We start from the raw sequence: 14,951 nt of genomic DNA on the forward strand, positions 1-14,951 counted from the left end.
TTTTCGGGGCCTGCTAGCAAGCATGCCGGGCCGCCATCTTGGGTCGGGCCGACGCTGGCAGGGGGTTTGTGAGACGGCATGAAATAGCTTGATACACTCTGCTGCGCTGGCCCTTTCAGCTTTTTGCTCATCCCCTGAGAGCTCCGCCGTGCCCTGGTTACTTTGGGTGGTATTTTCTTTCCGATTGGCTTTATTTTGGTAGATTATGCACCGGAGGGCTCCGGAGCGATCCCCTCAGGCAACCATGGACGCTGACGTCACCGGAAGTCTCTCCAGTTCCATTATTCTTATTGTTACCTTCTGCTATTTACTTTACATTTTGCATCTTATGAGACTGTGTAAGATTAATTCACAGATCCCTTGGAAATATCCCTCTGTCTGCCAAAGACTGTATCTTTCTAGCGGCGATCTTCATTGTGAGGAATATGGCTTGAGCCCTGGGGCCACAGTAGCATGACTGTATTGGTATTGCGCATCTCAGTCGTAATTCGGTTCTTCTTTCCTGATTTGTGTGGAAACCCGATCGTAGTACCGAGATGGCATTGTGGGTGCGCTTATAGCAATGCAGAGCTTGCTTGGTTGTGATGTAGAACCTATATCTGGATTGAATCACACCAGCAGCTTCCTTTATTTTTTTGTAGTTTCTTTGCTGCAGACACTTCCCAACATTTGACTGGAGTAAGATTACACACTGCTTCAAATGTTCATCATTCTTTCTTTGACATTGCATTCTCCATATGGATTGGAGAAGGCAGGCTGCTTTATTCTGGCTATTTAGCCAACGAGTTTTCATTCCTCTGTAGGCAGCCTGTATGGTGAGCGCTGCAGAGCGTTTGCGCACATACATTTCTCTTTCCAACCTTGCTTGGATAAGAATTTTGTAGTACTTCTGAATTACTCTGCTGCTTTTCTCCCTTTTTAAGAAGTTTAGCTCATCAGCTAAAGAATCCTGTTTCTAGAGTTTGCTCTGAGTGTGCATCAATGCATTCTTCATTATATTTTGGAGCTCTCCGGATTTCTTCGCTAGGGCCGCAGCTGCTTGCCTCAGTTTCTGGACCTTCTTGTGCTCCCCCTTGTACAATGTCACCTGGCCTCTAAGCTTGGCCTCTAGCGATGCTCTGGTGATGCTCTGGGTAGCCTTCAGATTCTCATGCTGCTTTGCGGGGGGAGACTGGGTAATCGGACATTCCTGCAGCACTTGTTCTTCTTTAGCAGCCTGCAGATTTTCTTCCTGCAGACATCGCTGCTTCTCTTTGGCAGTCTGTAGATACGCACGCAGACCTTGCAGTTGGTTCTGCAGTAGGTGCTCTGCTTGTGTGCGTTGCTCCAATGCTTCTAACTTTTCATATTCAAATAGTTTCATCATTTTTTCTAGCTCATTAAGCTTTTCATTCTTTTCATTGACGCGGTCAGTCAAATCAGAATTTTCTGCTTTCAGCATTGTATTTTATCTTTTTACAGTCTCTGTAATATTCAAGGCCTCCTCTCCTTGTAGTCCTCCTTCCATTTACACACTTCTGAGTTGAGACTCCCGGTCTCCTGGCGTGAGACTTCTATCTCTAGGTTGAGGGTGTGAAGCTCCTTCTGAGAGACTTTAAAATCCATACTAAGACTGTAGACAGCTTTTTGAGAGATGTCCTGCTCCTCAGCGAGACTGTGAAGTTCCTTTTTAGAGACTTCCAGTTCTGTGTGGCAACTGCTGATCTCTTGGTGTGAGACATCCAGTGCTACGCGGAGAGTATGAACCTCATTCTGCGACATGTTCACCTCTGTCCGGACACTGTTGACCTCCTGGTGTGAGGCATTCAGTTCTATGCAGAGTGTATGAACCTCATTCTGAGAGACTTCCACCTCTCGATGGCAATTGTGAACCTCTTGCTGAGAGAGACTAATTTCTTTCAGTGCCTCCTCATACTTCTGTTTCAGATGAGCAATCATTCTATCAGATTGGCTCTGCTTTTCATCCATGGCGGTAATAGTAACGTTTGCCATCTTCAGTTCAGTCATCCGGTACTATAAGTCACTACGTAAGCGAAGCTCCATGTTCATCACTGTCCCACAGTCATAGTTCATAGAGAACAGATCACTCTGTAGGCTTGCATTAGCTTCCATCTCCTGTTTCAATCATTTACAGAGCAGATCACAGTTATGCCTGGCAGCCTATAGTGCATCTTCAGGGCTGGTCAAGGGATCGTCACTCACTGGTTCCGGCTGCACTTCCTTGGTATGGTTGATTGAGGGTTCCCCACTGTTGGCACCGGACAGACTCTTCTTTGGGTTACACGACTTCTGCCTTGAGCCCTCTGGATATTCTGTCATCTGTGTGACGAATCCTCCATTTTGTCTAGGCTGCAGGGCATCTCGGACCCCCTTTTTTTCCGCGGGATCTGCGGACGTGTCTGTTCCTTCCATGGTAAGTGAAGAACCACTTTTCTTTTTCTGCCTTTTTGTTTTGGACGACTCCATCCCATCAGGGATACTGGGGTCTCCTTCTTTATTTTGAAACTTCAGCAACTTCACTGTATGTGCCAGGCTTTTCTTGCAGTTGGGTTAGCTGGCAGGAATATTCTGAGTCATAGAGACATGTTTGTTCGGTGCATACCGAGTTTAGGCACCTGCACCATTCTTGAGGTGTTTGGCGGGTGTGACTTGGTTTTGGTTCCCCATAAGAGATATCTTCATCCTTATCCGTATCCTCATAGGACCAGAAGGGCCACTCTTCCTTGGGGTAGGGTTCATTACAGGAACGCCACATCTTGTCCTCCATTTTTGTGCTATCAGGAGTATTTTTCTTCCTAACCTCGGGAGGCGCTATTGCAGCTGTTTTCACTGTATTCGCTAGAACCCCAGCTGGCAGTCCTACAGGTGGGCAGACTTTGCTTGCAGAGTTTGTAGCTCTCACAGGCATCTCTGTAGACTTTTTCCTTTTCTTCTTTACTTTGGTAGGTTCTGAAACATCAGCAGTACTGTGCACACATTCTTTCTCATCAGTGATACTGGATGTGCCCTTGCCAAGTAAAACTTCTGTATCTTCCTTATGACCACAGCGCATTGCTTGCTGCTGCAGTTCCTTGGCACGTTGAAAACCCACATAGGGGCAAAGTGCATTAGCGAATTTCCCGTTAGGCCCGGGCCTAGGATGGCAAAATTTGGGGGTGGCAAAAATGGCCACCACCATATACTTTTGCTGTGCTCTTTGGCCTTTCGGACCTAATGGGAAGTCATTTTATCTGTTGCGGCCACCTCCTTACCCGCCGCCCTCCTCCTCCTTCTGAACCGCACCGTCAAATGACATTGTGTTACCATGGCAATGTGACGCTGTACGACGTCACGTTGATGACGTCCATGGCGTCATTTGACACTGCAGTTCAGAAGGAGGGAGGGGCAGCAGGTAAGGAGGCGGGCGCAACAGCTGTGCCACGGGAGGGGGGTTTTGAAATCTGCTGCTAGCAAAATGACATAATGACAGTAACGTGTTTAATGGGTTAAAATGTCAGTCCCACGTAGGAGCAAAGCGACCTAATGACAGTGACATGTTTAATGGGTTAAAGGGTCGGTCCCAGGCATTAGCAAAATGCCACAATAAATACATTTATAATAAATTCCCTGTTTATTCTTCTTCAGGCTCAAGGAGTTGGATGTCTCTTCAATGCAGGCTCTGGGTCTTCTGCGTGGGGTTCTCATGAAGAAACACCATGTAGAGAACTGGGAACAGGTGGAACACTTTCAGGCCAGGCCAGATGACCCGGTTATAGCCCCTTATCCTAAAGCAGGTATTGTAGTGGCATAGGACGAGGAAGAGAACTATGAGTCTGTCCCCTCCCCACGCAGGGTGACACAGTGACACAGACAGAAGGGAGCTATGATTATGCCCCTCCCCCCGCAGGGTGACACAGTGACACAGACAGAAGGGAGCTATGATTATGCCCCTCCCCCCGCAGGGTGACATAGTGACACAGACAGAAGGGAGCTATGAGTCTGTCCCTCCCCCCGCAGGGCGACACAGTGACAGAGACAGTAAAAGAGTTATAGCCCCGCCAGTTTCTCGTTCCCACTTCAGAGTGACAGACAGAAGAGAAGCTGTGGCCCATCCAGTCTGTCCCACTCACCACAGGGTGATCAGTGAAAATACAGAAGAATCCTAGAACAACTTGTCCAAAATCTGCTCATGCCCTAATACAAGTTTCTCTGACATTTCCTCTAGGAACTACATGGATTAGTGAAATTGTGGACATGATTTATAGTGGTGGAGATCATGAGAAATGTCAGCGTGACAATATATTTAACCGCGTGCCATATCTGGAGTTAATAATTCCCGGGATAATTTCAGGTCAGACCTTTCACGTTCTGTGAGGCCACAGAACCAACCTCGTTCTAGAGCTATCTGAGATTGTATCCACAGGATACACTATATGACCACCTGGATCAGCCTTGCTCTGGCGGTCAATAGAAAGCCATGATGTCATCATGAGAAGATGTGGTGGCCTTTTATTGGTGAGCCCAGGGGCCATATAGTTTTGTTTTATTTTTTTTACCAGCACCAGATATTCCAGGAACCGGCTAGTAAAATATATATATTTGTGCTAATTTTGGGGAGATTGCTGCTTTGAAACCAGAAGTAGTAGTCTGGCTAAATGATGAATTAGCAGTGAATGGATTGCTGCCTTTGTATTTACAGGCAGATTTAATATTGTGTAGCTGATTTGTATGGACTTCTTGCCCATGAAAAACATGTGCCTTCTGAATGTTGCTTAAGGGCTAAGTTCTTGCAGCCATAATGGTCCAGGAGATTTGTGGGTTGGCTGTACATTGTGCTAACTTTTAATAAATCAACATGACAGTCCTTTATCAGTGCAGCTGTACACAATCTTTCAGGTCCTCAATTGTCCCTATTTTAGTCGTTTCTGGACACCTGAAGAAGAGACTTGAGATGTCACAAGAAGTTGCAAGGCACCCTAATGATGCCTGAAGCAGAGACTAGTGAGGTCACAGATTCTAAACCTTAAAGAGAGACTTGAGATTAGAAAATGCTAGAAGAGATCTAAAAAATGAGACTTGTGAGGTCTCAAATGCTTGTGTACACACTGCACTATGTAGAAGTCTCAAGTTAGCCGTTAAAAGGTTTCAGAACTGTCGAAAAACCTAATGGTTGTTTACCAAAAACCTTTCTTACTTTGCCCTGCCTCCTTCCCTGCTAGGTGTAAAGCAGCTGGAGGCCCTACCTTCTCCAAGACTGGTGAAGACGCATCTCCCCATCCAGCTAATGCCGGACTCCTTCTGGGAAAACACCTGTGTCATGGGAGAGGGGGTTTGGCCCGGTATTAAAGGGGTTACACCCCATTTGGCCACCCCCGGAAGGGTTAACTAGAATGATGTCCAGTACTGTAGTTATGCCCCTGCTTCAGCACCAACGGTGTATCCCCCGGTGAATATGTATTCTTCCCATTCCAGTGTCTGCACCAACACATACACTGGGATCGATGCGGGAGGGAAAGGGTTAATAGTTAAGGAGTGATTATAGCCCTTTGTTCAATTTCCCCGCCTTTGCAGGCTCCATTTTGCAGCTCCCCATAGGTCGCTGTTGCAGCTCCATACGATCCTATGGGGAAACTGGCGATTTGGGCACATTTTCATCAGAAGAACTGCAGGTGGCGCCCGAGAGGAGGAGTGGCGGTTCCCCATTGTAAGTCAATGAAGCCATTCATTTCAATGGGGATTCCTCGACGCCGACCTCCAGGAACGGGTTGGCAGCCATCCAGACCGCAGAAGTGGATACATTGTCTAAAAAAGAGCATTGATCACATTAGGTCAAGTTCAATCACAATTGGCGTGGGAAACTTAGGTTCTAGGGCACCCAGGAATAAAAGTCTTTTTGCCCCTAGACCCTAGGAACCCCCACACTCGACCGCCACCGGGTCCGAGAATGAAGGACCCCCCATAAAGGGTTGCGCTCGCCACGAGGGTCGCGCCATTGACTCTAATGGGCGCTGAGGTCCCATTGAATCCTATGGCGGCGCCAGCCCATGCATTACCTATGGAGGCGCCGACCATATTGATTCTAATGGAGGAAAGCCGCGTGGCTTTGAAACGGCTAAGTCCGAAAGTGTGAAAAGTGTAAGCCTATATCTCCGGTTCTGTGAGTGCAAGAGGGCTGGGATTTTGGTCGCAGGTAGTCACTGTTCCGGCATGACTGCATGGCCATTTCCAGCCCTCTCCGATCAACCAGACGGAGTATGGGCAAATGTGAAAATTGTGATTTCCCCATTGACTTCAATGGCGGAGTTGCTCCATTGAAGCCTATAGCGGCGGAGCCCATTGATTTCAAAGGGAGAGTGAAACACAGAGATTTCATTTAGCTTATAGCGGAGAATCCTGCATTAAAGTTAATAGGGGATTTTAACTTGTTTTTTGTATCTCCGGTTCTGGGGGTCGTGGAAGGCTGCTATTTGGCCACTATGGCAAGGGTCCTCCGGCATGAGGACCTGGCAAATTTCAACCCGCTCAGACCCACAGAACGGATTATTTTAATATGTGTAGATATTAAAGAATGTATTGTATTTTGGGTCTGGTAAAAGCCCGGTGTCACGGTAGCTTATGACAGGCTGTAATTTACACCAAAACTATATATAAATATATATATACCTGGGTTTGAACTGGGACGAGACTTAGATATAACAAATTGTATTTATTCCTTAGGATAGGTGAACACACAAAAAATGTACAAATAACAGCAAAATATAGACAGTTACTTAAAGATTAGGACAGAAGGCCATCAGGATACAGACTGGGCCACTTCTCCCATATTTCAGTTGACATCACAGCAATACATGCAGGACACATGCATGAAGACATTTGCATGAAGAACTTCTTGCATGAAGACTTAACATGAAGACAATGGGTAAAAAGTAGTTCTGATTTATATATCATTTTAACCTCTTCTTTCCCAGTTACGGCGCCGTGCCGTCTAGCAAAAGTCCCTTTGAAGCTTTTGAAGCTGACTGGGGACTTCCATTGTTCAGTGTGAAAAGTTACACTTAACTGGTTAGTTCCTTTTGGTCAGTTGGGCCAAGCATAAGCAATTAGCAATTTAGCCTTTGATGACCAGGCAATGTGAATCCTAGCCTTTCCTGCTCATTATCATAACAGGGGGTTTCAGTTTCTCAGAACTCAACCAAAATTTCATATTTACTGCAAATCATTGCCTAACTTCCGTTCCGTAATACATACAAGCAGGTGAGCCATATTAATACATTCCGTCACACCTGACGCTCGCAGAGAGACCAAACATTACAGTGTAATATGAAAATGAATAGAGATATTAATATCTGGCATTTCGTAGCGGTTACATATACAGTGTTTACACTCAAAAGATCGGCTAACTCCCACCAATACAAATATGTAGCGCTTAGCAGGTTCAGCCAAGGACATCTCATAGTATTCTTATATTTAATAAGGTTACTCATTTTGATTCCCTTCTTGGGTAGCTCCACCCCTACCCCCATCAATGAACCCTTTGAAGCAGGCTTTTAGCTTCCCGCATAAACAATTAGGTAATTACTCTTTTGATGCTTCCTGGGTCTCGCATAGCAATACCCCTGTGAAGCCAGGCTAAATTCTAGCAGGATGTCCTATTTAGCATCCAACTGGCCATTCACACCTCCCTTTTGATATGCACTTCCAGAGAGGAAGCTTGCATATCAAACGTGAATAGACTCATATGAGTCACAGCATTTGGTTTCTGGACATTTCAAAAACTGCAAAAAGGTCACTTTATCAAAAATATATGTCCCCCTTATGACAAAGTTATATTTTTAATATGTGGGTACTTGGGGGGTTCCCCTGAGGCTGCACCCCAACACTCAGGGTCTGGCTGCAAACAGGTATTAACATACTGTACAGTAAAAAACCCTTCTGCTTTTCACATTCAACTTCAATTAAGCCCTTTGAAGTCCAGATTCCCTGAAAAGACACAATACAGTGGAATTTTCTTAAACTGTAGCTTATTAACCCCTTATGATCCAGGGTGTGTGTTATGCAGACACTGATCCCGCAACAATACCTTTACACAGGGGAATAAGCATTTTCATGTTATAACAAGGGTTAAATCACTTTTCTGGGCCTCAGCCCAGTTAACCCCTTGTCTCCCTGGCGAGGTTAGAGGGGGGCCCTTGGGGAGTAACCCCGTTAATCCCGGGCCAAACCCTCACGGTCGTCACACCCGGGAAGGCTAGAGCCCATATGGTATGTTAATGCTCAGGGGGAGACAAGTGGTCTACAATAAACTCCTTGATCAAAGGCTCCCCCACCCTGCTTGTGTATGCTAGCACAAAGGAAAGCAGGACGTGGGTACTTTATGATGTGTTGTGTTTCACACCTTGGGACAAAGGTTTTCCTGTCCCAAGCAGACTTTCAGACGCCAGTCTTGTGGGAGGGGGGCTAGGGAAATAAGCCCCTGATTAGAATAATATCCACCCAGTGGGTAGGTATTACTTTGCCTCTCAAGTGAGGTGGCAAGGAGGGATTGGGTGCAGATAATTGTCCTCCAATGACTTGCACTTAATGCCAGGGTATAGGAGTGAAACTCCATATAAACGAGTGTAAGCTCTATGCCCAGTGTCTTTCGTGTCTTTTCGTGAAGTCTGCATTTGAACCTGTATTGCTGAATGAATTGCCAATCCTGTACCTGATTGCTTCATTGTCCAACCCTTAAGTAAGTGCTATTTCTTGTCTGTTATTTGTATCATCTTGTGTGTTCTCCTTCTTTAAGGAATAAACTATCTTTATTATATCTAAGTCGTGTTCAATTCAACCCAGATATTTTGGTGTATATTATACCCTGTCACAAGCTACCATGACAACCTGCAAGGTAACTGGGAACCCAATCAGCCATCTCGGAGATGTTGGTTTGCACATCCTAGGACAGCGATGGCAAAACTGTGGCTCCCAGGAAATGCTGCTGAGGATAATTATGTGTGTGCATGTCATAGAGACGCTCATTAAGCTAAATAAGGAGCATGGGAGAGGTTTCTGAAAGAGAAAGGGGGTTTAGGAAGAGGTGAGAGAACAAGAAAAGCTATGTATGTCTCTGTGCCCAGGACATACCTGAAAACGAGAAGTAACTCTCAATGTATTACACATACATACATATCCCATCAAACACACCTTTAGACAACACATGCAGAGACACATGTGCACCCTGAGATACCTGGGAAACATGTTATCTGGAGTCATTTGCATATCCTAGTAGCATATATATCACAGGTATCTCAGGGGTAGCTCTCTCTGTCTCCTCTCCAGTAAAACTCATATAGAGTCTGAGCAAAGCAAATGTTTAGGATGAGTGTTTAGGACGGATAGTGGCCACAACACGAATGTTTAAACTATTTTTGAGTTAGGCAAATTAAAAAAAAAAAATATATATATATATATATATATATATATATATATATATTGTGACAAACAAATTTCCCTCTCTAGGGTTGGGCGGCTTATCCGCTTTCCAACTATATGAAATACAGAACATTCATAACAGGTTTTAGCATTTATAAGGTGCGTATAAGAAGAAGGGGTTTTTTTACCTTGCAGGGGGAAGGTCCTCCCCTGTCGGGCTTCTGGCAGCATTGGCAGCCCCAGCCTCCAGGCTCTAGGAGACTGGCAGAGGCAGTAGGCTAACTGCCTTAAGAACATGTACCTCAATTAGGAGGGCAAGTGAGAGAAATGGGAACAACTGTGAACTCCAGTCTAGAGTTCCCATCCACGAGTCTCAGTAACTGTGAAGCTGTGGGATGGATCACATTCACTCTGTAGCTGCACTTTCTGATCTAATGTGATGGTGAAGGGGTACCCAGGCCATTAATTAAGGTATTTGGCCCGGCTGGGTGCTCCTGAGCCATATTGTGGAATTGTGAGTGTATAGTCCCTGTGGCTACTGGAATGCTAACCCTGGACTCACAGCACTTCTTGCCTCATGGGGGGAAAGAGCTACAGCAGATGAGAGAATTTGGATGCTGGCAGCTGTACACGGACAAGTGTCCCCTCACTCTCACTTGATCAACGGAGAGCAGGCCGTGCCCCAAGTCAATCACCACAGCTTCAACAACTTTGTCTGTGGCACAGACAAAATCATCGGTTTTCTATCAGACTTTGAAACTCAGTGTATTGTATTGTATTGTATGTCTTTATTTATATAGCGCCATTAATGTACATAGCGCTTCACAGCAGTAATACATGTGGTAATCGAATAAATAACAGATAATATAAATAACAGATCATGGGAATAAGTGCTTTAGACATAAACATAACATTAAGGAAGAGGAGTCCCTGCCCCGAGGAGTCTAATTGGTAGGTAGGGAGAACGTACAGAGACAGGAGGAGGGAGTTCTGGTAAGTGCGTCTGCAGGGGGCCAAGCTTTATGTATCATGTGTTCAGAATGTTCACAGTGCTATTCGTATGCTTCTTTAAGCAAGTGTGTCTTAAGGTGGGTCTTAAAGGTGGATAGAGAGGGTGCTAGAGATACTGGGTGCCACAATGGGACTGGGTGCTGTGGGTGCACCCCTTGTTGTCTGGGATTGCTAAAGAAACCCTGCAGGGCATCCCACGTGAAGATCGGGATGAGTATGAACATGTGAAAGCTTTGCTGCTGTTGCAGTATGTCCTCACCCCAGAAGCGTACCGTGGCAAGTTCAGGACGGGAACGTTACCCCAAGGAGTCCTATGTGAACTATGGTGCCCACATGACATGGCAGGGCACTCAGTGGGTGGAGGGTTGTGGTGCTACAAAATACCACACTTTGCTGGACTTAATGTTTCAGGAGCAGTTACTGCAGCAGTGTCCCTCGGATGTGAGGGCATGGGTCTTTGACCGTAAACCTAAGACCCATGTGGAAGCTGCCAGGATGGCTGATGAGTATATTTGCAGTCGCTCACTGATGGATGAGGAAGGGGCTCCCAAGAAACCGGCTGTGCCAGCCAAGGGAGCCAAGCAGACTCCTCAGTGGGTACACAAGCCTGCAGCAGAGAACAGCGTTTCAAAAGCTGCAGAGTTTAAGAACAAGAGGAGATGCTATCTCTGCAACAAAGTGGGTCACATCAGACCTGACTGTCTGGACCATGCCTGGTCCGGTGGACCACATCAGGGGCAACTTTCTCCAGCTGCGAGACCAGTCACCCGTGTGCGGCTGGCACACACAGAGGAGTCAAGCACAGCCACGGAATCAACCCACAGAGGGACGTCCGAAAAGAGATCTGCGCTTGCCACCCCGGGACCAGCACCGGAGACAGAGGGACATCAGGTGGCATCAGTCAGGATGCAGCCCAGCGATGTCCGGCAAAAACATCTGCAGAGGGTGACCATCGGGGATCGGCAAGCGGACGGCTTGCTGGACTCCAGGGCCACCGTTACCCTGGTCTGACCTGATATGGTCCGACCAGAGGATTTGCTCCCGGGCAATGGGATGCAAGTGACCATGCCAGATGGAGGACCGCGGTCACTCCAGGTTGCCAGAACTTTTTGGATTGGGGTTCCAGACATGGCATGAGGGAGGTGTGGGTATTGCTTGGGTTAGATGCCGCAGTTTTGCTTGGCAATGACCTGGGGCAAGTAACCTGTGTGTTCACAGCAGAGCTGGCTCCTGTTGCAGCAATTACTAGGAGCCAGTCATCAGAGATCGCAGCAGAACCAACCCCTGTCCCCTTGCATTTGGGACCAACAGTTCCAGCGGTCTCTGCGGAGACCAGACAGGTAAGCCAAACTGAATCACGACCAGAGACTGACTTACTGTTCCCTTTACCTGTTCCCCCTGACTTAGGGACTAAGGGTTGGTGGTTAGTGTTAGGAACAGCGTTTAGGGATGCGGTAAAAGCTGACCCCAGCTTAGAAGGTATGAGACTTCGGGCGTCCGAGTCTCGGGAAAGTGAGGGGTCAGACCACTCGCTGTGGCACCACGGGCTCTGGGGTAGGGGCCAGGCTCTACCGGGTTAGATAAAATCTGGACAGGTAGAAGTTGGCTAGTGATACCCAGGGAGGATAGGCAGCAGTTATTGCAGGTAGCCCAATCCATTCCACTAGCGGGGCATCAGAGGGCCCCTCAGACAAGAGCCCGGCTGTTGTAGCCTTACTCCTGGCCGGAGGCATCAGGGGTAGTGGCAGATTTCTGCTGCCCCGGTGATGCCTGCCAGCCAGCAGGTTAGGCAGGTGATTGTGTGAGGATACTCCTGAACTCATTACCAGTAATGGGGAAACTATTTCAGAGAGTAGCTAAGGCAGTGTTAGGTATCTTTGCTAGGATAGGTTTTCCTAGAGGGGGGCTAGTTGAGTTAGGGTGCCGAGTAAGTAGGCAGCCCGAACCAGCTAAGGTTGAGGCAGTGGTTCTGTGGCCTATCCCCAAGACTAAGAAGCAGGTTGTGGCTTTCCTAGGCACCGCTGGCTATCATAGGAAGTTTGTGCCTCAGTACAGTGCTGTGGCTAAACCCCTGACTGACTTGACCGAGAAACGACTCTCAGTATTGGTTGTCTGGTCTCCCGCCTGGGAAGTTAGCTGCACCGGATTTCTCTAAACAGTTTTTGGTGCAGACTGATGCCTCTGACTTTGGCATCGGTGCTATGCTCAGCCAAGTAGGGGAGGAGGGCAGCGGACACGGCAGTGCAGATGGACTATACCGCAAGGACAGTCCTGTTGAACATCTAACCTCAAGAGCTGTGCCGCCCAGCATGGTGCGTTGTGCCAGTGCCTAGCCTTTGAGGTGGCAAGGTGTGACGGTGAAGGGATACCCAGGCATTAATAAAGGTATTTCGCCCGGGATCTATGTGTGGTTTTACTGTTCCAGGAGTGCCAACCAGCGGGGATGTGCAGGGCGTGCGTTTCAGGGGTGATTTTACGGTAACATTTTGTCAGGGTGTGTTTGGGTAGAAAGGGGCCAGTGTTGCAGGTAACCCCGAAACATGTACTCAGGAATCCCCCCAGATTTTGTTACTATGTATTAACAATAGAAATTGCATTGTTTCTCTATACTCCTTAGGAGTATTGCTATAACTCCCTAACGTTACCCTTGTTATGAAATCGAGACGGCTACTATATACGATTTTCATTTACTGAATACTCTCTTGACCCGCTGTGGCAGAGAATACAAAGGGTTAACACATGCAGCACTTATCACCTGAGATCAGACTCCAAAAGACTGTTCATGGTCCCAAAGCTCAACAAAGTATCCGGACGTTCCTCCTTCTCCTACCGTGCACCCCAAAACTGGAACAACCTACCAGAGACTCTCACATCCACCACCAGGTTAAGTTCTTTCAAATCTAAGGCTGTCTCACATTTTAATCTGGTCTGTAACTGTTTCATACGCTCATAATATATATTTTCTTTAACTGTGCACGCAATGTCTTGTATATAATGTATATCCTGCTCATTTATGTAACTGTACTTGTAACCATGTACTATTTGTTTTACTCTGTGCCCAGGACATACTTGAAAACGAGAGGTAACTCTCAATGTATTACTTCCTGGTAAAATATTTTTATAAATAAAAATAAAATATAGATATCTGTGTATTTCGCTATACTAGATTCTCACTAAGTTCAGACATACTTATATCTACTAGGAACACAAACGTTATGCTCTTTGTGGCTGCATGTATACTAACACGTTAACTACATTCATAAGTGTGTCATAATAGAACATAATATATGTATTAGATTTACTAGCTGAGACAAGAGATTCTACATACTGAGGTGTATTCCATCAGGGACTCCACACTGTTTGGAGATACAGGTCCCACCTATCACCTAAACAGTTCAGAATATAGGTTTCCAAGGTTCAATCACCTATTGGTTGTCGCAGTAGACTCTTGGGGCAGAATACTATCAGACACAACATTGTGCACTGTTTACTCCAGTACTCCGCTACGGGGATTTTAAAGTTTTTTATTCATTTCACTGTCACAATATTCTTGATGTAATAAAATGTTGTTATTTTTGGTTTTAACAGATCCTACTGTATGGAACAAATACAAGTGGTAGCACTATGTTTACATATCATAGATATACAGCCATTAACCAATATCTGCATTTAGAGTACATTCATACTCCCACTGTACCATAATAGTGGTTAATATACAACCTAAGGATCGTGAGAGGAAGGAAATATCTAGCTATTGGTCCAAATATTGATATTCAGAGACCATTCATCCCTTTCTTTCCCTACCTCCTTCGTGGGGATAATTTAAAATATTTTAATTATTAATATGTGTTAATAAAACTTTTTTGTTTTTTGTTTACCTTACTTCTTAGACCCTGTTTTGGTCTGACGTGTGGACACTAAGAGTTTTTTCAGACAATGGTTCTAGGACTGGTAGCAATGAGTGCAATTAATGGGGTTCTGTGATCTCTTCTCTGGGTTCTATCTGTGTACTAGAAGATGTGTCCTTAACCAGATTTAGGCTGATAAAATGTTATTATACACGCTATAGTTTTAACTATATTGCTTCAAATTGTTAAAAACAATGTACACATACATAAATGTATATAAGATCTGTCTAGAAATTAACACAAATAATAGATTTCCTAATGCATGTCTTACAACCATATATATATGTAAGAATAAATATTATTCCACTGCAATTTGAATATGATTGTACCACAAATTGTTTTATTGTATTTGCCAAACGCAAAGATGGTCGCCAAATGTTTCCTCAAATGATCACGCGGTTAGCTGCCTAGTCATTAAAGGGCGGGAAAGTATGAGGAAGGCGGGAAGGACACGACAGCGCATGCGTAGCGGCTATCAGTATATTTGGGGACGTCATTACTGTCGTCATCCATCACCCTTCACCATCAAAATACGGAAGCCACAGTTATTAAGGTCGGATTTCAAAGCAGACCCGCCCCCTAAACGCTATTGGATAAAATTCGGACTGGGACAGAAGAAGAGATACAGTTGGCCAATCATAT

At 45.8% G+C, this 14,951-nt stretch overlaps 1 protein-coding gene across 1 annotated transcript; it reads left to right on the top strand.

The window, feature by feature from the left end:
* The first annotated feature begins 3,557 nt into the window (after positions 1-3,557).
* LOC142465374 (sulfotransferase 1 family member D1-like) lies at positions 3,558-5,422 on the top strand. The gene is made up of 3 exons (XM_075569345.1): positions 3,558-3,773; positions 4,205-4,330; positions 5,199-5,422. The coding sequence occupies exons 1-3, from the start codon at positions 3,650-3,652 to the stop codon at positions 5,366-5,368; spliced, it is 420 nt and encodes a 139-aa protein (XP_075425460.1). The 5' UTR covers positions 3,558-3,649; the 3' UTR covers positions 5,369-5,422.
* The last annotated feature ends 9,529 nt before the right edge of the window (positions 5,423-14,951 follow it).

Source organism: Ascaphus truei, chromosome 14, assembly GCF_040206685.1.
Source record: "Ascaphus truei isolate aAscTru1 chromosome 14, aAscTru1.hap1, whole genome shotgun sequence".
In the NCBI taxonomy this organism is placed as follows: Eukaryota; Metazoa; Chordata; class Amphibia; order Anura; family Ascaphidae; genus Ascaphus; species Ascaphus truei.